The 27,959-nt window shown below is 50.7% G+C and overlaps 1 protein-coding gene across 1 annotated transcript; it reads left to right on the top strand.

Annotated features, from left to right (window-relative positions):
• The first annotated feature begins 769 nt into the window (after positions 1 to 769).
• On the top strand, positions 770 to 26,952 carry BTBD2 (BTB domain containing 2). The gene is made up of 9 exons (XM_021528251.3): positions 770 to 1,346; positions 8,172 to 8,291; positions 11,665 to 11,821; positions 16,283 to 16,388; positions 17,174 to 17,371; positions 20,922 to 21,114; positions 22,653 to 22,740; positions 23,676 to 23,822; positions 24,269 to 26,952. The coding sequence occupies exons 1-9, from the start codon at positions 772 to 774 to the stop codon at positions 24,428 to 24,430; spliced, it is 1,746 nt and encodes a 581-aa protein (XP_021383926.2). The 5' UTR covers positions 770 to 771; the 3' UTR covers positions 24,431 to 26,952.
• The last annotated feature ends 1,007 nt before the right edge of the window (positions 26,953 to 27,959 follow it).

Genomic DNA, 27,959 nt, shown 5'->3' with positions numbered 1-27,959 from the left:
CCCTCATCCTCCTCAGGGATCACTCCCTCATCCCCAAAACTGCCCCTCAAGGATTGCTCCTCTTGCCGCCCCCTCCACGTTGCTCCTCAGGGAAATGGTCCCTTATCCTCAAAACTGTCCCTCAGGTTTGGCCCCTCATCATCTTCAGGGATTATTCCCTCATGGATCATCCCTTTACTCCCCGTCAGGGATCACGCCCTCATTCCCCAAAACCGTCCCTCAGGGACTGACCCTCGCTGCCTCAAGGGTCGCCCCCTTTGTCCCCAGACTGTCCCTCAGGGATGGTCCCCATCCTCTTCGGGGCCCAGCCCTTCAGGGATCACCCTCTTACTCTCCCTAAGGGATCGTCCCCTCATCCCCCACACTGTCCCCAGGGATCGCCCACCAAAATTGCCTCTCTCATTCCTCCACACTGGTTCCCCAGGGTCTCATCCCCTCTTGGCCCAAAAGTGCCCTTCAGGGATTGCTCCCATCTGCTGCTCGTCAGGGAAATGCCCCCTTACTCTCAAAAGAGCCCCTCAGGGATCGTCCCTCAGCCCCCCTTAGAGATCGCCCCCTCATCTCCAAAAGTGCTCCTCAGGGATGGACCTTCATCCTCCTCAAGGCTCGCCCCTCAGGAACCATCCCCTCCGGCATCACCCCCTCACTCCCCCTCGCATCGCCCTCCGTCCTCCCCCTCCGTGCGGCCCCGCCCGCCGCCCGCCGCCCTCTCCCCGCCCCGCCGCCGCCTCCGCCGCTCCCCCGCGCCCGGCCGGCGGCGGCGCCCGCCCCATGCGCCGCTGCTGCCCGGCGCTCTGCATCCGCACCGCCATCGACGCCACCGCCGCCTCCGCCGACATCTCCGCGGCCCTCGTCCCCGTCCCGCCCGCCGCCGTGTCCCGCCCGCCGCTGCTGGTGCTGGTGCTGCTGCAGCGCCGCCCCGCGCCGCCCGCCCCCGCGGCCCCGCCGCACAAGATGGCGGCCGGAGGGAGCGGCGGCCCCGGCGGCCTCTCCTCCTCCTGCCCGCAGCCGCCGCCGCCCCCGCCGGGCAACGGGGCCGCGGCCGCCGCCTGCACCAACGGCGCGCCCGCCTCGCCGCCCGGCCTCACCTACAACCAGAGCGGCGCCGCCAACCCGCCGGCGGCCGGCGGCGGCGCGGGGGGCCCGGCGGCGGCGGGGGCGGCGGGGGCAGCCGGCGGGGCGGGCGGTCCCGGCGGGGCGCTGCAGCGGGAGCCGGTGTACAACTGGCAGGCGACGAAGCCGACGGTGCAGGAGCGGTTCGCGTTCCTCTTCAACAACGAGGTGCTCAGCGACGTGCACTTCCTGGTGGGGAAGGGCCGCGGCTCCCAGCGCATCCCGGCGCACAGGTGGGGCGGGGGGCGCGGGGGTCCCACGCGTGGGGAGCCGGGAATGCGGGAGGGATGAGGGGTGAGGGGTGTGGGGGCACCATCCCCATGGCCCTGCGGGGTGGCCGCGGCTCCTGGGCCTCGGGAGGGTCGGCTCGATGGGCCTGGGGGCTTCCCCTCATGGCTTCCCCTCATGGCCCCCACAGTGATAAAGGGAATCGCCCGTTTATTTCACAAAAGTGTCCCTCAGGCTTCTCTCCTCCTCCTCCTGTCAGGAATCACCCCTCAACCCCCAAATTGCCCTTCGAGGGTGGCTCGTCTTTCCCCCCACCTCCCTTACTCTCCCCCTGTTATTCCCTGAGGGAATTGCTCACAAATCCCCTCCGGGAATTGCATCCTTATCCCCCTCACTTCTCATCACAGATTGCTCTCCTCACCCCTCTATGTTGTTCCTCAGGGAATCACTACCGTATCCCCCAAAACTGCTTCTCAGTGATTGCTGCCTTTGCTCCCTCGTGTTTCTCCTCAGGGAACTGTCCCCTTATCCCCCAAAACTGCCCCTCAGGGATTGCTCCTCAGGGAATGTCTCCTTATTCTCAGAACTGCTCCTCAGGGATGGCCCTTCATCCTCTTCAGGGATGATCTCTTTACTCTCCATCGGGGATGGCCTGTCATCCCCAGTGTCCCTCAGAGATGGCCTGGGAGTGCTGTGGGCTCTCCTGCAGCCTCGGGTGGTGATGTGCCGTCGAGTGGGGTACAGGGGTGCAGGGTTTGGGCTGCTGCACCTCCCCTGTGAAGAGACAAAAGGGGATCACATACCTACACCCCACATTTTACCCCCTGCTCAGGGACACGTCCTGAGCGCAGGACCCCCACTGTGGTCAGTGCTGCCCCAGATGTCTCCCAGCCTCGGGGCAGTGTCATGTCTCTCCTCATGGTTACCAGCGCGGGATGCATCCAGGGTTTGGGTGAGAGTGTTTTTCCCAGAGGGATGGTGTGAGTGGGACAGGCGCAGCACGGAAAACCCCACATCCCTGGGTCTCGCTTGGAAATAACCCTTGGTTTGGTAGGAAGTAGAGCAGAGGAGGAATAGTCTCCCAGACTGCCTGATCCCTGCTGAGAGGGGTCACCAAAATATGTGAGAGCATTGGGGATGGAAATGAAGGAACAATGATTTGAGACCCCAAATTTCAGGTAGAGCACTTTAATTTTAAAATGGCCTTTATTGAATCTTTTCTGAAGCCCTGTTTTAGGGCTTAATCTTCCACCATGAAGAGCTGTGTTGAGAATGACAACTGGGCCTGGGTAACCCGTAGAGGTTAATGCGTAAGGCTGAGCTGCCATTTAAGAATTTGCAGCTCAGAGAAACTGAGAATCGTGGAGCTCGGAATCGCCTCCACCTGGATGATGCAGATCTGATGTGGCTGATTGACATTCAGCTGGTTTCTTCTTGGGAGAGCTCCAGTGAATCCATGTATGCCACCTTCTTCCTCCTACCCTGGGAAGGGCCTCCCAAGGAAGAGCTCAGAGATGGAACCGACTTTAATTGGGTGGGGGAGGTTCCTTGGTGTACCTGGAAGTGGTGCTTGGCAAAGGCAGCCTTGCTCCAAACAATTTCAAACTATTGCTTTTCTCCTAAGTTCTCACGTTACTGTAAGTTCCCCCTTCAGATTTCCCCCTTTTCTCTCACTTTTAGAACAAACCACAGTTGTTCTAGGCTGTTTTGAGTGTTTAGGGTGTCAGCTTTGCTCTCTTATAATTTGAAGCTTAATTAGTATTTGGGTGAGGTTGGTCCTATCCTGGGAACTAGGCTTGGTGGATGGGGATGGGTGATGTTCAGCCCAGAAATAAATGGAAAATAAATGAAGCTTTGAAAAAAAAAAAAAAATGTCCCTGAAGTGAGCTGCTTCTTAATTGCTATGAAATTCATCTGGTGCTCTGGGTGGTAAAGATAGAATGGAGTGTGTCATGGTGTGACATCCCACCTAAGCATCCTAGAGATTTTAGTAAAACTTGTCCGTGTGGTGTTACAGTTGGGATGTCCTGGTGATTAATGAAGTACTGTGGTTATTTAAGAAATAAGAGAGCCTAAAATAAAACCACCCAGACCCCTTCTGTGCTCAGTTCTCCCACAGCAGCTCAACAGCAGAAGATCCTTTGTGTTGGAATTTAATTGCAAAACATCCATGGGTTCAGTTGAAGAGGTGCTGTTTTTCAGCAAACAGGGCAGGTGTTCGTGCTTTGTCAGATGTCTGAAATCATAAACTCACAGACTTATTAAGGTTGGAAAACACCTTTAAGATCATCAAATCCAATAATCAGTCCAGCACCACTACATTCACCACCAGACCATGTCCCCAAGTGCCACATCCACAGGTTTTTTCAGCACTTCCAGGGATGGTAACTCCACCACCACTCTAGGAGCCCATTCCAATGCTTTACAACTTTTTCTGTAAATAAATTTTCCCTAATATCCAATCTAAACCAGCCCTGGCACAATAGTGCACAGCTCCCAGGTAAGTATTTCTGCAGTCTGGTTAAATTGTGTAAATTTTTAGACCAGGCCAGGTACCAAGCATGGCTGCAGGAGGAGCATCTCCTAAATAGGGACAGCTCCTTGTGGTGCCTTGAGGAGTGGTCTGCAGCATCCTTCCTGTCATCCTCAATGTGACTTTATGGTGTGCTGGGAATGGCTTTGGCAGCAGACTGGGAAGCACAAATAATCCAAGAGATACAGTTTTATGGGAGCTGGAAGTGATGGTGTAGGTGATTCCTGGCCAGTCTTCTCCTGGATGGAGCCAAGGGAATGGGGAGAGTTTGTAGGTTGAGGTAATGAAGTGGTGTGTGTCCAGTGAGCACAGGTGATGTCCACAGTTGCTGGTGCCAGAAGAGGTTTCTGACAGAGCTGTAGGTTCAGGTGTGTTTCTGAATGCACCTGGCCTTAATGTGAAAGGGGAGGAGATTTATATTAGATATCATGAAGGAATTGTTCCTTCATGATATCTAATGAGGGGGGCAAGGCCGTGGCACATAATGCCCAGAGCAGCTGTGGCTGCTCCTGGATCCCTGGAAGTGTCCAAGGTCAGGTTGGAGGGGGCTTTGGAGCAGCCTGGGATAGCAGAGGGTGTCCCTGCCCATGGCAGGGGAGGAAATGAGATGGAATTTAAGGTCCCTTCCCACCCAAACCAATCTGGGACTCTGTGGCTCAGCACTTCGTATCAAGCCACAGAAACAGAGAAAAGACACCTCACAGAGCAGCTAAGAGCAAACATTAATTTTGTGTGTGAGAGCCCAGTTTGTAGATAAAAAGTGTGAATAGGTTTGACTGAAGGGTCACCTGTCCAAATATCTGCAGCCCTGAGAAGATCAGGTGTTTCCCACCTGGAGGAAACTCCAGACCTCTGTGGAAGCTCCTTGCCTAGCCTGAAGCAAGCCCTGTCTCTGAGCCTTCAGCTCATTCCCTCTTGCTGCTGAATCAACCATGAAAAAGATGGGATGGCCTTAATTTTTTTCAATGTCAAGGCTGGGCCGAGCAGCTGCCTCAAAGCTTCACGGCACCAGCATGGCCAAGGTCAACTCATTGATTAGACCCAGCAGTAAGAAGGAAGGGTTTTTTGTCTTTTTCCAGATCTGCTTCATTGAGCACAGTATAAATGGGATTAGAAATGTCTAAACCTCATCAGCAAGGAACTGCATGGGTGTCATAATTAAACTTGTTAATTGGCCAGAAAACAGGGCCTGAGAGTGAGCAGGGCAAGCATGTGAGGATGCAACCCTGTCTCTGCTCCAGCCTGGGAGATCTAGAGCTTGGGGACAGCCTGAATAAGATTTTGGCTGTTGTTTCCAGGAGTCTTTTCTCGGGCATATATTCACTCACAGTTCCTGCAGTGTCGTGTGCTGAGGTGTCCCATGGCTCCTGCTCCCATGCAGGGCTGCTCCTGCCTCCTGCTCCTTTCACCCAGGGTCTGCATCATGTGCAGCCAGCACACCAGCAGCAGCTTCTCATCACCTGCGGTGTCACCGAGCTCCAGCACGTCATGTGTTGATGTGTTCCTGTGCCAGCTCTTCTGGAATAGATATTTTAAGGTTTCTCTGCAGTGGTGCAGATGGAGGAGGGAGCTGTTCAGCAGCAGTGGGGTAGTTGTGGGCTTTGAGTGGTTTCTTTTGTTGTTACTGGTGTTACTGTAGTGCCTAGAAAGGGAGCAGCACTGGAGGGTGTGCAGATGAAACCAGGCGACAAGTTGTGGTGCCAAGGTGAACATGAAGCAGTGAAAGTTGTCATAGGAAACAAAATAGCAGAAGGAAAGACATTTGCTTGCAGGCCTTCAACAGCCTGTAGTCAGCTTTGGATCCTTTTGAAGACAAATTAACCTCAAGGAAGTTCCTGTGACTCTTACTGCTGACAGTCAGTTTACTTTGGCTCTTCCTAATGCAAAGGGAATGAGCAGAAATCAGGTGTCGCTTTCTTAATTCTTTAGTTCTGTTTCTGCTTATTTCTCTGCCTCCTTTCAATAGTCCACTCTGTTTTGGTCACAAAAGTGTTTTGAAATAACCCTCTGTTGGATTTTCCCATCTGAAACAAACCCCATTTCTTCCTCCTGCAGACCTGCACGGCTGGGAGAAGCTGGTGGATGGTGTAGGAGTGGTGGTGAACATCCCTGCTTTTCCTGGAGTGTCTTTAGAGCTGCTTTAGGCATTTGTTTTAGGAAGAGTGAGAAAACATTGGAGAGAGAGAGGGATTTTCTTATGTTAATTATGTTCTCTTAGTGTTTTAAGAGAACTTCAAATGTGGAGTCCTGTGTTTCTCTGGCACCTCCTGGGATCCTATTAGGGCTCAGCAGTTTACAAAATCTGACTGATTTGTCCCCAGCTGAAATGGAAGCAAACATTTGAGAGTTTTTTTAAATGAATGCCCTTTTCAAATAGCTTCAGAAAGCTCTTGCTCATTGAGGACCTATACTGTGCTGGCTGTGAGAATGAAAATTTGAGAGTGCAATTAATATATGTTAATTTTTAGTATCAGACAAAGCCAGCGATTGTTTTGCCACCATGGCTGCTTTTGGAGGAACAAGGATTTTTGTTTCATCTGGCAATTCTGGTATTGTGAGGAAGGTTTTTATTTGTTCTTGACATTTTTCTTGAGAATGGTTTGACAGAAATATGCATGTGTGTACTTTTTTGTAACCACTGTGGTTTGTCCCAAGCTCCCTGAGCCCATCAGGAACAATGAGCCGGCTCGTCAGCCAAACTCCATCACAGCAAATGAGCCTGGCACATTCATGGAGCTTCACTCCACTGTATCCCTGGGAAGCCTCCTCTGGATGGGAGGGGAGGGAAAAATGAGAAAATGAAAACATCATTTAAATGGAAATTTCCTACTTTTAAAAGGTCATTTCCTATTAAATGTGACTGAAATTCCCCCTTAGAGCTGGACTTTTCTTGGGCTGGAGGTTTCTGCCCCATGCCTGCTGTCTTGTATGGATTTCTGCCTGCAGTTCTTGCTGCTTCTCTGGAAGTGTGCATCAAACCACTGCAGCAAGAACCTGGAATATTCCAGCTTTTTCCTTTTCCTAGTTGGTAGAGAAGTGGTTGTAGTCATCTCCTGCAGCCTGGGTTGCTCTGCTTCCCCACACTGCTGAGCTGTGACCTTCAGTTTAACTTCAGGGAGCTGCATGGTGGCAGACCACAGGAATCCTTTATGGCAAAAGCTCACCTCTGCATTTTTGAACAAGAAAGTTTTCAAAATGGCTTTCTAAGTCCTGAGGCAGGTACAGCAGCTTAAATATATACAGGCCCCTCAACAGCCCAGGCCTGGGCTTCCTCCTAAAACAGGAGGGGATTCTCCTAAAACAGGAGGGGATCCTCCTAAAACAGGAGGGGATTCTCCTAAAACAGGAGGGGATTCTCCTAAAACAGGAGGGATCTTAGCAGCCCAGGCCTGGGCTTCCTCCTAAAACAAGAGGGATCTTAGCAGCCCAGGCCTGGGCTTCCTCCTAAAACAGGAGATACCTTTTGCAGGGGGAGATCATCTTGTTTGAATGGGTGTGCTGGGACATAATTTTTGGTCTCAAACCTGTTTTGTGCAAGTTCCTGCTTTCAGTCTCTTTAGAGCTGATAATGTCCTTTTCTGTGCCAGTATTACCATGTAAGCTCCCAGCAGTGCTGAGGCTTGTGTGCACCTCGCTGTGCTGGTTTGCTCTGAGGGAGGTTTGTTCTTCCCTCTGGGCTGAGCCCAGAGCAGGTTATCCACTCAGCAACATGGGGAGGACAGCTCCCATGCCAGGGCTTGGGGGTCTGCAGCTCCTGGTGCAGGTGCGGTTTGTGTTTTGGGAGTTTGCTATGCCATCACCAAAGATGTGTGCCTGCATCTGTGGAAGAGGATGGGTAGTGTGCAGTGACAGGTTTTCCATAAGTTTTTCCAGTAGGTGACTGTGGGGAGTTGCAGCCAAGACTTGGGCTCTGTTTACTGGAAGACCCTGAATCCTTAACTTTGCTGTTTCTTTGCTTCTCGACGTTGGGATGATACATAGGCTCCTACAGGGGTTTTACAAAGCATATATATTCTATTCCATAATTCCCAAAATCTGGCCTTTGGGGAACCATTACTGTGCTGTATGCCAGGACAGGGCTCAGAAGGAAGTTCCTTGCAGCTTTGGTGCTTTGCAGTTACGGAGCAGCAAGCCTGACCCTCCCTGCTCTTGCAAAACACTTTTGCTTTAACTCCACAAACGATTTGCTTTCCCTGAGGGTGGCTTTGGGGATTAGCAGCCAGCCTGGGATTTTTTTGGAATATAAATATGATTTAACATAAGGTTTTATTTGCATGTTTGTTTTTTTCCACGTTAGGTTCGTGCTGGCCGTGGGCAGTGCTGTCTTTGATGCAATGTTTAATGGTGGGATGGCCACAACCTCCACAGAGATTGAGCTGCCTGATGTGGAGCCTGCTGCCTTCCTAGCGCTGCTCAAGTAAGCTGCTTCTAAAGCACAGGATAACTGGGATGCACAGATTTAGTGTAGCAAAAAAATGTTTTTAATGAAAGCAGGGAAGTATTTGTAGAGCAGAGGTTGTTAACTTCCAAAACGAAATGCCTCTTTGAGATGTTCAACAGTATTTAAATGCTGGTGTTCAATTCCTGTTTTCTTGGGTAAAAGTCTACTGTAGCTACTGCATTTAAAAAATTATAATGTCTATATATATAAATATTGGCCATTGTGTTATAGCTTCTTAGCCACTAATTGGTTTGGTTTCAGCCAAATGCTGTTTGAGAGAAGAGGGGAAAAAATGATCTTTTGAAAGCTCTGTAAGTTACAAATACTTGTAGCTTGTTTAGGTCATGAGCAAGTTGTAACAGGTAAGCAGGGGTGTGTAATAAATGTCAGCCATTCCATGTGGTATCAGCCTTTGTGTGGTTTTTATTCCTCTTTTGGAGAGCTGGGTTTGAATTTACATTTCCAGTGTGTGTTGCAAATCTGTGTGCTGGAGGAGGAAGGGGCTGTAACATCCTATTCACCAATTCCTTTAAGCTCGGCTGGTGCTGTACAACATCCAGCAGCAGTCCTGAATGGATGCTGGAAAGTCATTGTCCTGTTCCTATAGGATTTCTGTAACCTACTTCCAGGGGTTTCCAGTCCTGTGCTCTTGACATCTTCCTCTCTCGTTTCCTACTGGGAGCAGTCACTATATATAGCTCTGGCACACTTTTTGATTTACCTTCAGAAAGTGCTTTGGTCGTGCCTGTGCTGTCTTGGAATATTTTTAAATTGATCTGGGCTAGAATGAAAGGCCAGAAATAATTGGGAGCCCCGAGCCCCTTCCCCTTTGGCTCGCTGTAAAGCAGACACCAGCACGTGGGGAATCCCTCTAATTGGTGTGTGCCTATCAGCCATGTAGATCTTTATGGAGTGCAGAGCTTGTAACTATCTTTAAATCTTTGTGAGGCCCAAATATCCAGGGAAATAGAGGCAAAAATCCTGATGCTTCCCTGCCAGTGCTGAGATTTCAGCACTTGATTAAACAGAGTGATTTCAGAAGAGAACCCATCATCTCAAAAGATAAAGTGGTGAGTTTAGGTGGATTTCAACAGAAATATTTACATTTTTTAAATGGAAGAAGTTGTTGGTTGATTACCTCAGTGCTTCTGAGCTATGCCCATGGTCCAGTGACATCTTGGCTGCTTAAATCTAGAAATGAATTTTTAAATTGCTTTTAAAATGCTCAGAGCTTAAATGTGCCAGAGGAAGTTTGGGTGCTGCTTTACAGGAGAAAGCTGACCAAGTATGTGCTATGAGTTCCTAGAGTAAAACCAGTCCCTACAAACACTGCTCTAGAATGGCAGCTGATCCTTACATATGTCTCTGGAATTCGTCCAAGCCATGATCTAATGCTATAGGATCAGGAGCTTATCCAGGGACAAACATCCTGAATGTTCTGCAGAAGGTCCAGTCTGGATGCTGGATTGTGATGGAGTTTGGGCTAGTAAATTGTGTAAGAGATTATTTTTCGTTATTATTATGTTAACCCAAATATGAGAACATGTCTGATTGTCTGGGTTTACAGTTTAAATGTTCTTTTAAATTGGTACTGGGTTTTTTCACAGTTTGAACCTCTCATGTTGTCTCTCTTAGCAAACACTGGACTGTGGTAAACAGAAATAGTGACACAGTCACTAAGTAAACAAATAATTGGTTTTAGAGCCACTGTGTTCTTTTAATCTTGGAATAGAAAGGATTTCTCAGTGCAAATGGGGCTGGGAAGGGATGAGTGCAAAATACATTGATTAACCTGTGGCATGATGCTGCTATTGACAAATGCCCTGAGGCAGCACAAAAGCCTGCTTTCAGCAGTGAGAGCGCTTCCCTGCCTGTGGATCACACTGCTGATGCTTCCCTGAATGGCAGCCTGGTCTTCTCTAGCTGGAGGAGCAGGAGCTCCTCTGCTGCAGATGGGAATGCTGCCTGGCATCCCTCTGGAAGAGCCCTGCTGCTGCATGAAGCTTCCAGGAATAGCAGCCACACAACCTGCTGCTGTGTCCCCTTCAGAGAAATGCAGAGCAAAAAATTGCTGGAGCTTCCAAAGTATCCCAGGAATAGGAATGCCAAGCACAGTTAACACAATACTACATCTCTGTACTTTGTGTCTTTGAGATCCTGACTGGCAAATGCTGCACTGGTTAAAGGAGACACAGTAAAAAAATACTGCATGAGCTGTTCAGCTGGAGAAGAAAAGGCTCTGGGAAGAGCCTAGAGCCCCTTCCAGGGCCTAGGGGGGCTCCAGGAGAGCTGGAGAGGGACTGGGGACAAGGCCTGGAGGGACAGGACACAGGGAATGGCTCCCACTGCCAGAGGGCAGGGCTGGATGGGAGATTGGGCAGGAATTGTTCCTGGCAGGGTGGGCAGGCCCTGGCACAGGGTGCCCAGAGCAGCTGTGGCTGCCCTGGATCCCTAGCAGTGCCCAAGGCCAGGCTGGATGGGGAATGGAGTGTGTGGAAGGTGGAAGGTGTCCCTGCCATGGCAGGGGCTGGAACCAGACAGTCATTAAGGTCCCTTCCAATCCAAACCATTCTGGGATCCTGTGAGAAGGACTAACACCAGCACATCACTAGTTTTACTGAGCTCAGCCTCTCAGTTCCTGCTGTCTCTGGTCAGTGAGTTCAGGTATTAGGGAGTTCAGTTAGGTTTCCTTTGTTTTTTCAGATCATGAAAGTGCTTCCTTGTTTTGGCCTCACAGTGAAGGCTGGTGCTTTGCTGCAGAATGGCAGTCCTTATTTTTCACTGCAGTTAACTCTTGCTTTATGCTGAAGTTACATTGTGAGCTGTACTTAAAGATCTGTGTCATGAAATGAAACAGTTCAATCTATAAAGTGATGAGAAATGGGAGTGTGGGAAAAGCATCTCATGTGCAGTGGATGGGTATGTCTGAATGCTTCCCAGCACTTCTGAATTAGTAGCATAAAATAGAGTTTCTCTTCTGAGGCAGGCAAGCAAGATTGAATCTTTATCCTTGTTTATTCTAATTGCACAGCCAAAAATATGAATTTTAAGGGGTGCTGTTAGCCAGAGACTGTTTTAACCTGGCATAAGTGGTAGGCTAAGGGCTCACTGGTGGTGGGATGCACCAGTGGAAATCCCAGCTGTTAAAGCTATACTGTAAAATGTCTGTTAAAAAAAAAAAATCTTGCTAAACCAGAGTCGGTGGAAAGGATGTGACAACCCTTCTATCTCTCCAGTAGAGGAAATGGACCAGGATGATGGGCAGAGGCACAAACGTTTTCTATGAATTGAAGTGGTTTTACCCTGTTATCTTAATTCACCACAGCAATGTTTGTTTGCATGTTTTCAGATTTCTTTACTCAGACGAAGTTCAGATTGGACCAGAGACTGTTATGACAACACTTTACACAGCTAAGAAATATGCAGTTCCAGCCCTTGAAGCTCATTGTGTGGAGTTTCTTAAAAAAAACCTCAGAGCAGACAATGCATTCATGCTATTAACTCAGGTGAGTTTCTGATCATCTGCCTTCAGCAAGGTCCAGCAGAGTCAGAAAATGGGAATTTTCTGGGTGTTCCAGAATTGATCATCCAAAGTGGAGCAGTTCTGGGTTGTTTTGAATTCTTCCTCACAGGAGTCCAGCACTGCTGAGCAGGTTCTTACAAAGAACAATATACAGCAAACATTGCTGCTGTTTCAGATCTTTCTGTTTCACTGTGGCAGGTGGTTCCTTCCAGAGTGTGAGCTGGGAATGGAGTTAACAGGGTGGAAAGATTTCATCTGCCAAGAAGAAAAGTGGAATTAGAGGATTTCCGTGTGTTACAGAATCAGGACTGGTAATGCTGAGCTTTCTCTCAGTGCTGTGTCTAGCTGCTCAGCCATTCCTTGAAGGACTTTCGTGCAATACTTTTCCTGAAGTGGGGATTAAAGAAAACCTTTTCATGAGTGTTTTGGTATATTTTCATAGGAGAGGAGCAAGGTGGTCTCTTCCTCAGCCTGTTCTAGCTCCACCTCCTGCACTGAAGGCTCACAGACACAGAATGTCAGAGCAGCTGTTCCTTGGCCCTGGGTCTGATCCAGTCTCAGGGTTGGGCTTCTCCACCTTCCACTTGACTCTTGAAGCAGCAAAGTAGGAGATAGTGTTTACAACTTCTGCTTAGTTTGGAAAAGATCAGACTTTGTGTCCAGGTTGATTAAATGAGCATCACGCATCCCTGTTTCCCAGCCCTGTCTTCTCTCTCTGGTCCCTGTCACTCTCAGACAGCTGGTGCCATATTGGTGACATCCACAGTTCTGTCACCTGTGTGGTGGAGTCTGGCACTGCCAGGAACACCCTGTTCTGGGTGCTATAGGAATAAGAAACACACAGGCTTTGAGTGTGAGTTTCTATCCTTTAGGGAATGGGCAGACTGGAGTGGCTCTGGAGGGCTATTTCTGATCAGCCAGCTCAGGAAAGCTGCTGTGATGCCTGATGTTAAGTAGAGCTTGCAGAGGAGTTTCCCAGCTGCACTGAGTTGGGAACCAGCACACTGAGGTGGCCTGGCTCTGAGGGATTGCCCGTCTCACCCAGCATTCCTGTCTGCTGGACTTTTCCCCTCGTCAGGAGTACAGGTGTCTCTCAGGCTCTGGCTGTAGGTACCATGTGGGTGGTAGTGGCTACACCAGCAGTTGTGCAGATACTGAAGCAGTGCTGGCCTGAAGCACTCACTGCTGAGCTCTTTGCTCAGGATTAGGCTGTGATTATTTTTTAGTTTAAATATTTGGGTCAGTTCTCAAAGTAGTTCCATGTCACACTGCTGTTTGTAGGCACTTGTCACTGCTTGGGTTCAGCTTCTGTTGCAACACTCCGTGGCCTTCTTCACACATCCTCTTTCACCTGGCCCTTTTTCCACTTGCCACGAACAGATGAGGCAGCCCCTGAGAAGGGGGGATCCACACTGCACTTCCCAGAGGCAGATTCAGGACTTGAAGGCTCTTGATTGGGCGATGGCAGCCATATCTCTGCTCCCATCTGATGCTTGGTGGGACAATTGCAGCTCCTTGGCTGCAGCTTTCCTGTTCTTTGAGTTCAGCAGTTGCAATCTGAAAGATCAGGAGCTGGGAACAGATCTTTCCCATAGATGAAGTTTTGGGGAGGCATCTAAGGCTAGCCATTGCTTCATGGTAGGTTAGAGGTGTTAGCTTTTGGTGGTATTCGTTATGCAGAGACTTTTTGTGGCTTCCTGTGTCTCTGCACTTGAGTTTGTAGCTTTGGCAAGGGAATATTTAGGTTTATGGTGACTTCCTTACAGGTCACAAAGGTCCTTCTGTGGCAAAGGAGGAATGTATCCTTGTGTTTTGGGTGCCAAAACCAAAATATTGCTTGGCACTCTATCAGTGGCACTGAGGCAGGTGAAATGCCACATGGGGAAAGGCTTTCCTGATGTCCTGCAGTACGCGCCTTGCGGGGCGGCTGCGGCGGGGGCACGACTGTTCCCTGCGAGCTCTGCAATCCCAGCTATCAGCAGGGACAGACAGCGATGGCACGGGGCTTGGCGTGGGACAAGATGGATTTATTCCTGGGCTCCGACAAGATTTGGGCGGGGGTGAAGAGAAGTTTTTATACAGGAGTAAGGGGTGTAGGAAAGTGAACCAGTGAGGATACGGTAAGAGAGGAGTATAAGGTGGGGAAAATAGCAAATAGCTCATGAGCCTATCAGGGAAAACAGGGCAGGGGAATAATACACAGTAACAAATGGGGTGTTGAGGGCAACAAGACAGACACAGAACTCTCTGGAGTGTGGCCTTCAGGAGAAGGCAAGGTGACCTGGTTGCAAGGAGCAGCACAGCAGCCTGGTCTCGCTCAGGCCACTAACGCACACTGACACTAATGTGGACGGTCAAATGGCCTTTATTATTTTATCTCATGGGTTTAAATAGTCTCGGGGGAATTTGCTATGTCAGGGGGGGTTAGTAGGGTCTCTAGGGTTAGTGAAGAATAGAAAACTACTGAGTTAGGTGTAGTTACATGCTCTGAGAGTAATAATGTGTTGCAAGGTGAAGGGAGAAGGGTCTCGTTTTCCGTCACATCCCGAAATCTTCCGTTCGCCTGTCCCTATCTACTACACTGGAGAAAGGGCTAGGGATAGGGAGGATTGACAACTTGGAAGGGAGGAGCTTAGGGAACGGCTTGGGAAAATTAGCAACTGGAAAAGGGAGGGGATTAGGGAGGAGAGCAGGGGGCAAACGTGGATTCAAAGCAAAACACACCACAACACTGATGCCTTTTGTTTGTGGCTTGTTTATTCTGTGCAATCATCAGTGATGATTCTCATCTAGTTTTACATTCACTATTTTTCTGTATCAAGTCTGAAATGTTTGAGGTAGGTCTTGCTTGAGAAACGTGCCTGATCATGATGGCTGGCTGCACCTCACTGAAAGTATCTCTTCTCACAACCCTCTTGTTTCTGGTCCTGCAGTGTGAAAACCTACCTGTTTTCTGCTTTCACTGCATCAAACCATCAACCTCTTCAGTAAGGAGACCTGAGATGTATCTTGTACAAGACATTGCCCAATAGTCTTAAGATCATGAACCTGAGATCCCAGGTAGAGCCCCAAACCTCCTTTTGTGTGTGTTGCCCAATCTGCTGGTCCAGCAGCTGTGTCACTGTCTTGTCTCAAGCAACTGCTGATCAGTGGCAGAAATATCAGAGGCAAACAGCTTTCCTAATTGATTGTGCCTCGTAGTGAGCCGTGATCCTCTTTCCTGCCAGACATGCATCCAAGTGTCACTTTGATCAGCAAGGAAATAAAGCTTGCCTGGAGCTGCTCTGCGAGCATAACCGAAGTCCTCACGTGTCCAAAGAGCCACTACAGTAGTAAAGTCTGAGTTAGTCACAGCTCTTGATGCCAAGAGTGTAAAGGCGCTGGCAGCCCTCCAGCCCCTGGAGCAGGTGACAACTGCTGAAGTTTCCCTGGGCCCTGAGAAATTGTTGTTTCAGCTTCCTGCACTTGAGGTTTCAGCACAAAGATTGGCCTTGCTGAGCTCTGCATGCCACAAGCAGGGGTGAAGCAGAAGATGCTGGAAGGCACCTCCTGAGTGATGGAATTCCCAGCCCAAAACATGAGTTTTAAACCTTACCTGTGGCAGCGAGTTCTAGTCTGGTGTATTCTTGTTAGGTGTGATGTCAAGGCAGTTCCTTCCTAAACAACAAAACCAAAGCACTGAAGTAAAGAGGTCATTTAGTGGTTTTTTTTGTGTCTTCCACCCATTTCTGCTTATGCTTGACACAGGGCTGCTAATATGTGGCAGTCCAGGGTGATCTGAAGTGGCAGCAAAATTGTTACAAAACTTCACTTAAGTTGGGATGAGAAATTCTGAGCAGCTCTTCAGGCTGTGTAAGGCTTTGCTTGGAATAGTAACCTATTTTGGGACAAATTATTTTAAGGTAACTGGATTAGAGTAGCTGTTTCTGTGCAAAACATGGAAATGCACTAAGCAGGCTGTGTACCCTGTAGGGCTCCCCAGGACACACAGGCACTGCTGCTACAGCTTTTTCTTGCTAATGCACAAGATCAGTGTGGCTGTTCTTAGAGTATAAGCTGCCTCTGCATTATTCCTAGAGCAAGCAGGCCTGGAGTCACTGGGCAAAGCTTTCTTGTAAATAGAAAAATGATGTAAAAATTGCCTGTGCTCAGCTGACAGGGTCAGTGTGGTGCTGGAAAGCACGATTGGTGCCTGCACCCAGGCTGTGTTAAAACAAAGACGTGCCTGAAGACATGCACAGCTGAACCAGGGCTGCTGCCAAACACAGAATTCTCTAGTGTTTGCCTTGTCATGCTTAACTGCTTGTGAAAGGCCCAGTGGATTCCTGGTGCAGTCAGGCATGGTATTGCTAATGAAGATGGGCTGTGGGAGGGGACGGGGGGGGGGGTTCTTAGTGTAAACTTTAAAATACCTTTTCTGTTAATGATGCTTTTTCCTGCCTAGGCCCGGCTGTTTGATGAGCCCCAGCTGGCCAGCCTGTGCCTGGAGAACATAGACAAGAACACCTCAGATGCCCTCAATGCAGAGGGGTTTACAGACATTGACCTGGGTAAGCTCTTTTCCACCCCTCCCTCTCTCTCCCTGCTTTCATAACCAGCTTGTCTCCAAAGTTGTTACAGGTTAATAATGCTTGGCTGTTCTGGAGCAATCAGTTGAATAGTCTCTGGCACAAAGTGGCTGGAGACAGGGAATTTGCCAAAGAGTTTGCTGCCTGGCCTGCAGAAATACCCTGGAATCTGCTTACTTTGGTGCAACTTGAGTTTTCTGGGCATGACACAAAGCCTGCTTCCTGTGTTGATGTTGGCAGGTTTTGGGTGGGTGTAAACTTGCCTTTTTTTGTAGAGTTGGCTTTCTTCCCCAAGTCTTTGTCAGGTTTTGGAGTTAAAAAGGTGTTGTGTTTTTGGAAGCAAGGACTGGCTATTTTAATTACCGTCTGCAGTTTCCAAACTTGCTGGGCACAGTTAATGACCATTAAAATTCAGGCTTTAACCTTCTTCTAATGAGATGGGCTGTGGAGGTAAGGCACAGGTCACCTTCTGGCTTTCATACTGCTTGTTTCATCCAAATTTGACGTCAAGCAAGTTGCAATTCATCCTCCTGCACTTGCATTAACATGCCAATTAAACGGGCTCTGTTTACTGCTCCAGTGAGTTCCTTGCTGATGGAATATGCAGATAAATCTTCCTCAGAGGCTGCAGGCAGCACTTTTGGGAGATGCTGTTGGTTCAGCCGCTTCCTCTTGTACCTTGGCTGTGCGTGGGGTACTCCTGGCGAGGTGACAGGGGCTGATTTGGGGTTCAGAGGCTGAAGCTGTGCTGTTGTCCTGCCCTGCAGACACCCTGGTGGCAGTGCTGGAGAGGGACACCCTGGGGATCCGGGAGGTTCGCCTGTTCAATGCCGTGGTGCGCTGGTCGGAGGCCGAGTGTCAGCGGCAGCAGCTCCAGGTGATTCCAGAGAACAAGCGGAAGGTTCTGGGCAAAGCTCTCTCCCTTATCCGCTTCCCACTGATGACTATTGAGGAGTTTGCAGCAGGTAACTCAACAAAGGTGTTTCTGGCAATCCTGGTCTTTGCTTTCCCTCAGCTGCACAGAGTCAAGTCACGCGGAAGAGGATTTTCTCTGTGTATCCTGTAGTGATTTAAATATGAGATTCTCCCCACATTCTTCCCCGTTTTCCCTCATTCTCTCCCTAAAAGGCTGGAAAGGGGACATTTCATAAGGGCCTGGAGTGACAGCACTCTGCCCTGAAGGAGGGCAGAGTTAGACTGGATATCAGAAGGAAATTCTGTAGTATTACGGTGTGAGGCCCTGGCACAGATTGTCCAGAGCAGCTGTGGCTGCCCCATCCATGGAAGTGTCCAAGGCCAGGCTGGACAGGGCTTGGAGTACTCTTAGATAGTGGAAGGTGTCCCTGCCCATGGCAAGGGGTGGCACTGGATGAGCTTTAAAGTCCCTTCCAGCATTCTTCTGTGATTCTATGATTACAAAATCTATTGTCCGAATGCCATTTTCATCCATGCCCATTCACTCATTTTAAAGCCTGTGGTGCTCCTGTGGGAAGAGCAGGGGGATCACAGCTGTGCTTGCTCTCACAGCATGGTTGGATGGTTACTGTCCCATTCAACTGAGAGGAAAGATCCAAACTGGGGTTCACCTGCTCCCCTTCCCAGCCATCCCGACTGTTTAAACTACACAAAGCCAATGGAGTGCAAATAATTGATGTTGATCATAGCCTGTTCCCAAAGGGAAATGGGGATGTTTCTCCCCATCCTCTGCCTGTGGTGGTGTTGGCCCTGTCTTGCCAGCGCTGTTCAGAGCAGAGCCCCATATCTGAAAAACTTTGAAAATGTTCTTTGAGCTGTAGGCTTGGTGTTGTTTAGTCTGTGTTTCAAAGTATTTTTCAAGTTTACATCAAGATCTTGATCCACAGAGATGTCTAACTCATTTCACAGCTTGGACTATAGATTGCCTTGTTTTCTTTTCATTGCTTTTGTCTTTCACTTCATCATCTGGGGATTCCCCAGGGATTGGAAGCTGGCAATTGGCTTTAATAGTTTTCATGCTAAAAAGACACAGTGGAGCCATTTTCCAGGCTGTAACTTGTTTCAGGCTGCAGTGCTGTGTACACAGGAGCAAACAGGAGCACTGACCCCTTCCTTTGCAGGTCACTTCTCAGGACAGCACTGGCATCAGCTGGTCAGTCCTGCATGTCCCTGTTCCCACGTGAGGAGGGCTGTTAGTAAGGAGAAAATCTGTGCCTCAGATTTAGTCCCCACTCTCTGCTTGACCTGTCACAGCTGTGATGTGGCCTTGGGGAATGTGGATTTCTTCAGAGGGAGCTTGCTCAGTGAAGCAGAGATCTTTGCATCTTTCTGCAGATCCCATTTCTTTCAGTCCTTCCTTACGACCTTGTATCATTCTCTCACTGGAAGGAAAGTGTTCATTTTGCAAGTTTGGGTTGCAGGCTTTGAGCTGGGAGTGCCAGTGCCCTTCCCCATGTTGTCTGTCACAAACTGCCTGTCCTACTCGGACCTTTGTGCTTTAAGATAAATTATCCAGTTTTCTTAAGTTTTCTCCATCCACTTTAACCTAAAAGATGAACAAAAGTCCCAAACCTGGGGGACTGCAATGATCAGCTGTTCCTTAAACAAGGAATTAACTTGGAATTCCTTCATCTTTGTCCTTTTTCTGAGTGACTCTGATTTCTGTGATCACAGTAGGACAGAGGAGTGCAACCTTTCCCCTCCACACCCCTCTCTCCCAAAAGCCAAGAAAAGAGGGAATTTTACAGCAGTGGTTTCACCAGTTTATTGTATAATCTGGTATCAAATGAGGGGTTTTGCATGAAGATGTTTTAACTGGCAAATGTGTCCCTCCCTCCCCTTAGAGCAGGTAATTTGAAACATTGCAGAATTGAGTTGCAACAACACAGGATAAGTTCAGACACATCAAGGAGGCTGATTTTTTGCTGAACAAAGTATCCAATGCTCATTTACCTTTGAGGAGTCGACTTCCTTGAATTCTTGAGTCTCTCCCATCTGCATCATTGGACCAGGTTATGTCTGGGTAATATCATGCTGAATTTAACCAGCTATAAGTAGATTTGGACTTGCAAGTAGCTGGGCATTTGCTCCCCACATTAAAGAGCATTTAACTGCTGTTGTTTCACCAGTACTCAGTGGTCTTGTTTCTGTTCAAAGCCTTGTGCAAACAGCTGTAGAGAAGCTTTTGAGTGTTAGGCTAACAGACTAATTTTATGCAATTTCACTTTTGAAAGTATTTCAAGTAGTTTGCAAAGACAGAGTTCAGCATCAGTGAGTTGGCTGCCCAGAGCAGCTGTGGCTGCCCCTGGATCCCTGGCAGTGCCCAAGGCCAGGTTAGACAGGGCTTGGAGCAGCCTGGGACAGTGGAAGGTGTCCCTGCCATGGCAGGGCTGGCACTGGATGAGCTTTAAGGTCTCTTCCAACTCAAACCAGTCTGTGATTCTGTGATCACTCTGGAAAAAATGTCTTGTTACTGGAGAAGAGATGAGAACGTGCTCCAGCTCTTGCTAAAATCATTAGCATTTTTTCCAAGGTTCTACAATAAAGGTATTAAAATGCAAGATGTGCATTAAATATCTGAAGGAATGAGCTGAACCACCTTTGCCTTGAGTAAAAATACTCTTCAACTTTTTGAGTTGATGGTAACTGTGTGACAGTCCTTCTCCTTTCTTCTCATGGTCTTCCATTGTCTGAACAACCAGTGTGGATGTATGGAAATCCCTGTCTCTTACCCATGTTACCATTTCCAGAAGGAGTGGGGCAAGGATCAGCTTGCATGCTTTTGGATTTTTTTGTAGGCCAGTGCATTTGGGCTCCACAGAGCTGGGCAGTTAATCACAGTTCCATGATCCATGGAGGCTCTGCAGCCCAGGACTGCCCTGTGGATAAAGGGCAGCACCTTTGTCTGGGATTTAATATCCTGATGCACCACTGGGATCCCATCTGTGATGGGGGTTTAGCCTGGTGCCAGCGGCAAGTCAGGCTTGTTTCCCCATGAAAATCCCAGAGGGATTCCTTCTGCTTATGCAGTTCTGAGGCCCAAAAGATCAGAAGGATCCAAAGCTGTTGGAGAGTGTCCCAAGGAGGGACACGGAGCTGGGGAAGGTCTGAGGAGCGGCTGAGGGCGCTTGGCTCGTTCAGCTGGAGCACAGGAGATGAGGGGAGGCTCCTCGGGGCTGCAGCTCCTCCCGAGGGGAGGCAGAGGGGCAGGGGCTGAGCTCTGCTCTGGGACAGCTCCTGGAGCCCAGCGAGGGCTGGAGCTGTGCCAGGCCTTGGCATGGAGCTCAGGGAAAGGTTCTTCCCCCCGAGGGTGCTGGCACTGCCCAGGCTCCCCAGGGAATGGTCCCGGCCCCGAGGCTGCCAGAGCTGCAGGAGCGTTTGGACAGCGCTCTCAGGGCTGGGCAGGGTGGGGCTGTTGGGGGGTCTGGGCAGGGACAGGGCTGGGCTGATGATCCCTGGGGGTCCCTCCCAGCTCAGGATATTCCAGGACTCTGTGGTTCCCTAAGGCTGACGGCATTGCCACTTCCCTCCCCTCTGCAGGGCCTGCCCAGTCTGGGATCCTGACGGACCGGGAGGTGGTGAGCCTGTTCCTGCACTTCACGGTGAACCCGAAGCCGCGGGTGGAGTTCATCGACCGGCCCCGGTGCTGCCTGCGGGGCAAGGAGTGCAGCATCAGCCGCTTCCAGCAGGTGGAGAGCCGCTGGGGGTACAGTGGGACGAGTGACAGGATCAGGTCAGCTCTCGCGCCCATTCCCACCCCTGGACTCGTGTTGCTGAGCCTCCCACTGCTCTAGCTCTGAACACGCGAGGTTCTGTGCTAGACCCCGACTTCCCACCGTGTCACCCCAAAGGGAAGGTGTTTTGCTGGGCAGAACCATCCCCTGATGCACTGACCTGCATGTTGCTGCCACTTTGCATCTCTGTTGGCCAAGGTTTCCAGGAAATGCAGCTCCCAGCACAGGCCTCTGGAAAGGGAGGGAAATAACCCCCCAAAGGCTTCCTGCAGCTTAGAGGCACATAAATGAGTTGTCACCAGTTGTTCCCCTGCCATGCTTTGTGGGGGACAGGTAACCAGTGCTCCGTCAGGTTGGTTCCCTGCTCCAGGTGTCAGTGTGGCTTGTTGAAGCCCCTTAACCTCTCCTGTTGGAGAGAGGGATTGGGGTAAAGTTCTGCTGACACCCAGTTCAGACCTGAGCTTGTGGCCAGCCAGCAGAGCCCAGTTACAGTGACAGAGACTGGCAGGTGTGGCTGGAAAATGGTGCTTTGCAAGGTTTGTGTTCCCAAGGCAGAGCAAGACAGGAGGGAATCAGGAAATCTTGGGGTTCTTTCCTGCTTTGTGTTTATCTTGGGTGGAAGGGGACTCGCAGCAATGAAGCTCTTCACAAATTTTAAGATGGTTCTGTTGCACTGGAGATGTTGGTGAGATCCTCTGGTCCATTTACCCCTGGCAGTGGGAACTGCTGCCAGCTGCAAACACTTCCTGCTCCTACCTCTAACATTCACAGACCTTTTGGAGTTTGGGTTTGACTTGAGGTTCAGCCTCTGCAGCATCAGGGTCGGTTCCAACCCTGAATATTCCATGCTGGCTGCAGAGTTGAGGCTTCCAGCCTGCCCCAGGTATTTGTTCTGGAAACACTACAGGGCTAAAAGAGCTGGTGGATGGATGCAGAAATGCTGCTGGCAGCTTGGCAGGCACTGAAGCTTCTCCTGCCTGAGAAGGTGGAGCTGTAATGGGGTAAATACCCTTCCCCTTCTTCCTTAGCAGCAGGAATTCCTGCACTTAGGAGTGACAGAATCCTTATGTCTGCTCTTGGTAAATTTGGAATGCAGCAAATACCCAGCAGCACATGAACAATTGCCCAGGGCTCAGCAGTGAAGTACCCAGTGGTGTTTGCTGGGTTAACACTGTGACATGGGCACTGTTCCACACTCCCAGGCTGCCCCGCCTGGGCCTGGCGGGCATTTGGGGGTGCTGATGTTTTGCCACAACTTGGAAACACTTCCTGACCCTGGACCCTGAAATTTGGGGATGGGATTGTGCAGCTTTGTGTTTCACACAAGCCCACTGGACCAATCAGAGGTGTGAGTGTGCAGCTGATGGTTTCTGTGCAGGGTTTCACCTCTTAGTAAGGGCTACACTTAAGTCTGTGTAGATTTGATTAAATCAGAGATGTAAAATCAGCACAAGTGGAGATATTTGTGTATCAGCTTTGTACTGGAGCAATACAGGAGTGTCAGGTTTGGACTGACTTTCCTGCTCTGTTCCTGCAGGTTCTCAGTAAACAAAAGGATATTTGTGGTTGGGTTTGGATTATACGGATCCATACACGGGCCAACAGATTACCAAGTGAATATACAGGTAATTCTCTCTGCTACCTTAAAAATCCTGGCTGTTTTAGGGGCTGACAAACACGTTTTAGTGAATCTGTAACAAAACCTGAGGTTCAGAGGGACTGTGTGTGTCCCTGGGCAGGGGGGCTGGCAGATGTAGCAAGGGCCAGATGGGACACTGGGGATCAGGAGGATTATTGCTCTTGATTTTGTCACATCACTGCAGCATCTCCCCAGGTCTGCTCCCAGCTTTGGGGCAGTTGGGAGGCAGTTTGGGAAGCAGCTGTGCATGAATTCCCACCCCAAGCAGGCTGGGAGAGGCTCAGTTGTCTCAGGTCCATCATGATCTTGTCCAAAGACCAGGTGGATCCCATGGATGCTGTGTGCCTGCTCTGGGTGCCCGTGTGCCACCCCAGTGTGGGTCACTGGAGAAGGACTGTCCCCAGGAGAGTCACTCCAGCACACAGGGCAGGTGTGCTGAGCACAGGCTGTCAGCATTTCTTCTTGATTGTCAGGGCTCATCCTGCTGCCCTGAGCTCCTGGGGGAGAAGGGTCTAAGCACAGAGTGGGCTTGCAGTGCTCTGCCAGCCTGGGGGTGAGGAGGAGGTGTTCTGGGCTGTGTGAGACCTGAGCCCACAGCTCTGTGGTGAGCTCAGAGGGGCCCAGAGCAGCTCTGGCTGCCCCAACCCTGAAAATTCAAGTCCAGAATGTGGCTTGAAGCAATCTGGGATAGTGGGTGGCAGGGGGTTGGAGATGGATGATCCTTAAATCCATCCCAACCCAAATGTGGGATTCTGTGGTTCTGTAGTCAGAGCATTGATGGGTGACAGGAGTAATGGACAGTGCAGGGCTGGTCAATCTGGGAGTGCCTGGGGCTCAGCCCAGCTCAGGGACACTCATGTGGGCAGGGCTGGCGGTGTCCAGATGAAAAGCTGACCCTTTCATGGATGGTCTGTGTTGCAGATCATCCACACAGACAGCAACACGGTCCTGGGGCAGAATGACACCGGCTTCAGCTGTGACGGATCGTCCAACACCTTCCGGGTCATGTTCAAGGAGCCTGTTGAGATTTTACCCAACGTCAACTACACAGCCTGTGCTACTCTAAAGGTACCACCCGGGGTGGGGTGAGGGCACCTGGGCCTTGCTCTGTGTCCTTCGAGGCCAGTGGTGCAATGTCCAAGGTCTCTGTGTGCCCTGCTGCTGCCATGAGCTCGTTCACCCCCAGCATTCAGAACTGGTTTTTGACTTGTCTCACAGCACTGAACAGGTGTTTCACTGGGGAGGGGATGGGGTGAGTTTTTTTACGTGTACAGCTGAACTGTGAGTCCTGCAGGTGTGTAATCCAGAGACTGCTGCCGTGGCCTCAAAAAGTTCATATCTAGCTGGTTAAATTAGTGTTAAGTTCTGCTAGAGATGGGATTGAGGTCAGAATACCTGAGGTGCAAATTGAGGAGGAAAAGGGAGGAGCTGACATCCCCACAGCTCTGAACCCACCAGAGAGCCTGGGCAGCAGCCGGATCCTGACCTGTTCTTGTCTTCCATGACCCCTGCAGGGTCCAGATTCCCACTATGGAACCAAAGGACTGCGCAAAGTGATCCATGAATCACCAACGACGGGAGCCAAAACCTGCTTTACGTTCTGTTACGCGGCTGGGAACAACAACGGCACCTCCGTGGAGGATGGACAAATCCCAGAGATCATCTTCTACACATAGTGCCACTGCCAGCCCGCCCTGGACTCGACTCTTCCCCGTCGCCTCCCAAACTAAATCTCTGGCTGAGTTTGACCACACCAATTGGAGCCACACTAGCCAAAGGTCACGGTGAAATCATTTCAAAGCTCATGTTCTGCCTTGTGCTAGTGCTGCTGCTGCTCTCAGGTGCCAGGCCAGCTGGTGTGCCAGTGCAGGCCAGCTGGTGTCCCAGTACCATTTGTAGGTTGTCTGTGGCTTGTTGTTTTTCACCTCCTGATTAACCCTATCTAACAGCGTGCGTTTTTTGGACTGTAATGAATGTAGATGCTTTTCCACCGGTCAGAAACAAGGTAACGAGTGGCTCTGGTTGTGGTTTCACTTGCCATGAGGAGATGGTCCTACAGACAGACTCGGTCAGGGCTGGGTGGCCTCTGCTCTGCTCCAGCTCAGCAGTCCAGGCCAGACTGCAGGGCTTGGCCAGCCTGTGCCCAGCACCTTCCCTCCCTCCCAGCAGCCTCAGCACACAGAGCCACCTTCAAGAGTCATGGAAAGTGGCCTTTTCCCTGAGGCTTTGCTGTTCCAGCACTACACAGGCTCAGAGACCTCAAAGCTGAGCTCCTCTGGAGGGACCGAGGCATTTTCCTGCTCTTCTCACCCGATCTGTGACAATCTTCACCTCGGGCAGTTGGTGGCAGCGAGGTGACCTCCCTGCAGAGTGGTCAGGGGCAGCAGCCTGGCGGGGCAGGTCCTGCTGCACTCTTGAGTCCCCGTGGTGCTGCTTCCACACCCCTGGCACGTCCCAAGTGCTGGTGATGCTCAGCTCACCCCTGGGCAGCCCCAGCTCTGTTGTTACTGCTCGTTATCCTTTGCAGGGTGCCAGGGTTTGTCAGTTGAAGCAGAAGGGCACCTGCCTTACCTGTTCCAGGGCATTCCTGCAGTTTCCATGCACGTTTCCATGTGTTTCCCTCTGTTCCTGTGCATTGCTGCCTCAGCCCTGCTGCCCTGATGGGATCAGGAAGAGAGGCTGGATGTGCACCTGCCTGTTACCTATAATGCAGCAGATGGACGAGGATTTACCAAATGGTTCAGGAAAATGTGGAATATTCTGCATGCTGGTGTGTGTTTGCACGCTGCCTGTTGGCCAGGCACAGGAGGGAGATCACAAACATCACCTGTTGAGCTGTGGAGCTCGGTGACCTTGAAGATACCCCTTGTTCTGGGCCAGCTGCTTTTTCCCGTGGCTGTCACAGAGGGTGGCTGCTCCTGAGCTGCCTGACCAGCCCCACCCTCACTGCCCACAAGTGAAGACCACGAGACTCTTCCTCCCCTCTTCTGCAGAGGAAGCTGGAGTTCAGCTCAGCCTGGCAGAAAGACTGGAGTCACCAGAGTCTGTGTGGGACTGGCTGGGGTGGTGCTGCCTCAGGGCCCCTTCTCTGATTCCTGCTCCAGCCACGGAGCCCTTGCCACTCTCTGGGCAGCTGCTGCCACTGGATTTCACTGCTAGAAGTTGAAACCTGGCTGTCCTTGGCTGGAGCTTCTCCTCCTCCTCCTCCCACTGCCCCAGCCAGGATCTTGGGGCTGTGCTGGCTGGAGTCTGCTCCTCAGCCATGCAGCAGCAGCCTGGGAGTGCCCTGCATCTCCTCACCAGTAGCTGTTGGAGATGCCCAGAGTGTGTTCCGTGCTCCAGGGAGATGGTGTGAGCTGTGTATTGTCAGCCTGCTTCCAGGTGGGATGGTTCTAATATGGCCAGTACTAAAAAAATAGAAAAAAATCCCAACCCTGGCTCCATGACCTGGTGACTGAACCCGACTCTGTGCAATGCAAATGCAAACGTTGTGAGATGGACTCACAGCCCAGCTCTGTGTCCGTCGGGCTGTCCGTGACTGTGCTTGCTCCTGTCACCACCCCTCTCCCGAAGGTGGTGGGAATGTCACTGCTGGCAGCCAGGCCCGGTGCTGGGGCTGCACCTTCCCCAGGGGCTCTGATCTGGGTTCTGCACCTCGGGGCGTCCACTACAGGTGGAAATAGTGGAATAATTGGAATTTGACAGAGGCAGAGCTGTGCACTTGGCTCTGAGAAGAGCAGGGCTGGGGCCCTGCCCAGCTGCAGGGGGAGCCTCCCGCTGGCTGTTCCCTGGAAGTTCTGTTCTCTTTATTATTTTGTTACGCAAATTCTCGTCCCAAATCCCACCCTCCTGCCCTCCCTGTGTGGGGCAGGTCTGGCAGCTTGTCCTGTCACAGAGGGAGAGGAGTCAAACTCTGAACTACACCCGAGCAACTTCTGTTCTTTGGCTTTTCTGCAGTTTGATGCAATTCTGGCTTTTGTAGATAGATGAATGTAATTCCTTGTTGGACATGCCTGTTCCCAGAAGTATGAGCCATTCTGTTGTACCACGTCACCTTCCGAGCAGAGCGGGCCCGGCCCGGCTCCTGTGCTATTTGATGAATGTATCCGATGCTCTCGTCCCGTGTTCACACTCTGCTTTTTGGCCAGCTTTGTGATTTGTAAATAGGAAAACAATAAAGACATTGAGGTTGTCTTTACGAAGTTTCTTTGTGACTGGAAGAGAATGATGGCCACTGGAATGGTGGAGGGGAAATCTGGGCCAAGCTGGCTCCTGGCCCATATCCCCAGGTGAGGGTGTGGGGTCCTCAGTGTCCCATCCATGGAGTGTGGGATGAGCCAGATCTCGGGAATCCTCAAGCCTGGCAATCACCACTGGGGAGTCCAGACCCTCAAGGTATGAGGTGGTGGTAGGAGGCCAGCAGGATGGCACAGGGTGGGCACACTCTGGTCTGGGTGCTGTCATTTTATGACTGAATTTCTTGAACTTGAATTGGAGATTTTTGACAATTAAATGCACGAAAAAGCTGCTTCAGCCTTGGCAGGTTCAGGCCTGGAGGGGAAAGCAGATCCTCTGGCCTGTGATCCCCAGCACGGAGAGGCTGTGGGAGCAGGGATGAGAGCTGGGCTCTGCTCCTGTGCCCAGCACAGCTCCCACGGGCACTCAGCTCTGACCCTGCGGGGTCAGCAGGGCCCTTTGCCCGCGGGAGCCGTGGGGCCCTGGTGAACGTGAGCCCCTGGGCCAGGGGCAGCTTCCCTGAGGGGAGCCCAGCCCGGCCCGGTGCTGGAGCAGGGAATCACCATCACCTTCCTCACTCACACCTGCCGGGAGCCTGGGAGGGTGCCCAGAGCCATCGGCTGTGCTGCTGTTCCCCTGACCTGTCACCCCGAGATTTTCCTCCTGCTGCTCCAGGAAAGGCTCCTGAGCAGGGAGCCCCTGCAAGGGGCTGAGGCTGCTCCCACCCACTGCTGAGGGAGCCTCAAACAAAAAGGGGGTGTTTGGGCAATGTCCTCACCCTTGGGAGCCACACAGTGAAGCACAGAAGAATATGTTGGGTTTTAAAGATTTTTTTTTTATTTTATTTTTTTTGTTTTTATTAAAAAAAAGCCCCTAAATTCTATGGCTTCCAGGAAGCATCAGAGAAATTGAAATGCCGTATCTGTACACTTGGTTTTAAAGCAGTAACTAAACTCGCAATGGAACAAA

Source organism: Lonchura striata, chromosome 28 (assembly GCF_046129695.1).
Source record: "Lonchura striata isolate bLonStr1 chromosome 28, bLonStr1.mat, whole genome shotgun sequence".
NCBI classification, from domain to species: domain Eukaryota; kingdom Metazoa; phylum Chordata; class Aves; order Passeriformes; family Estrildidae; genus Lonchura; species Lonchura striata.
The sequence above is the reverse complement of the archived record's forward strand: the minus strand, read 5'-3'. Positions and strand labels throughout refer to the sequence as shown.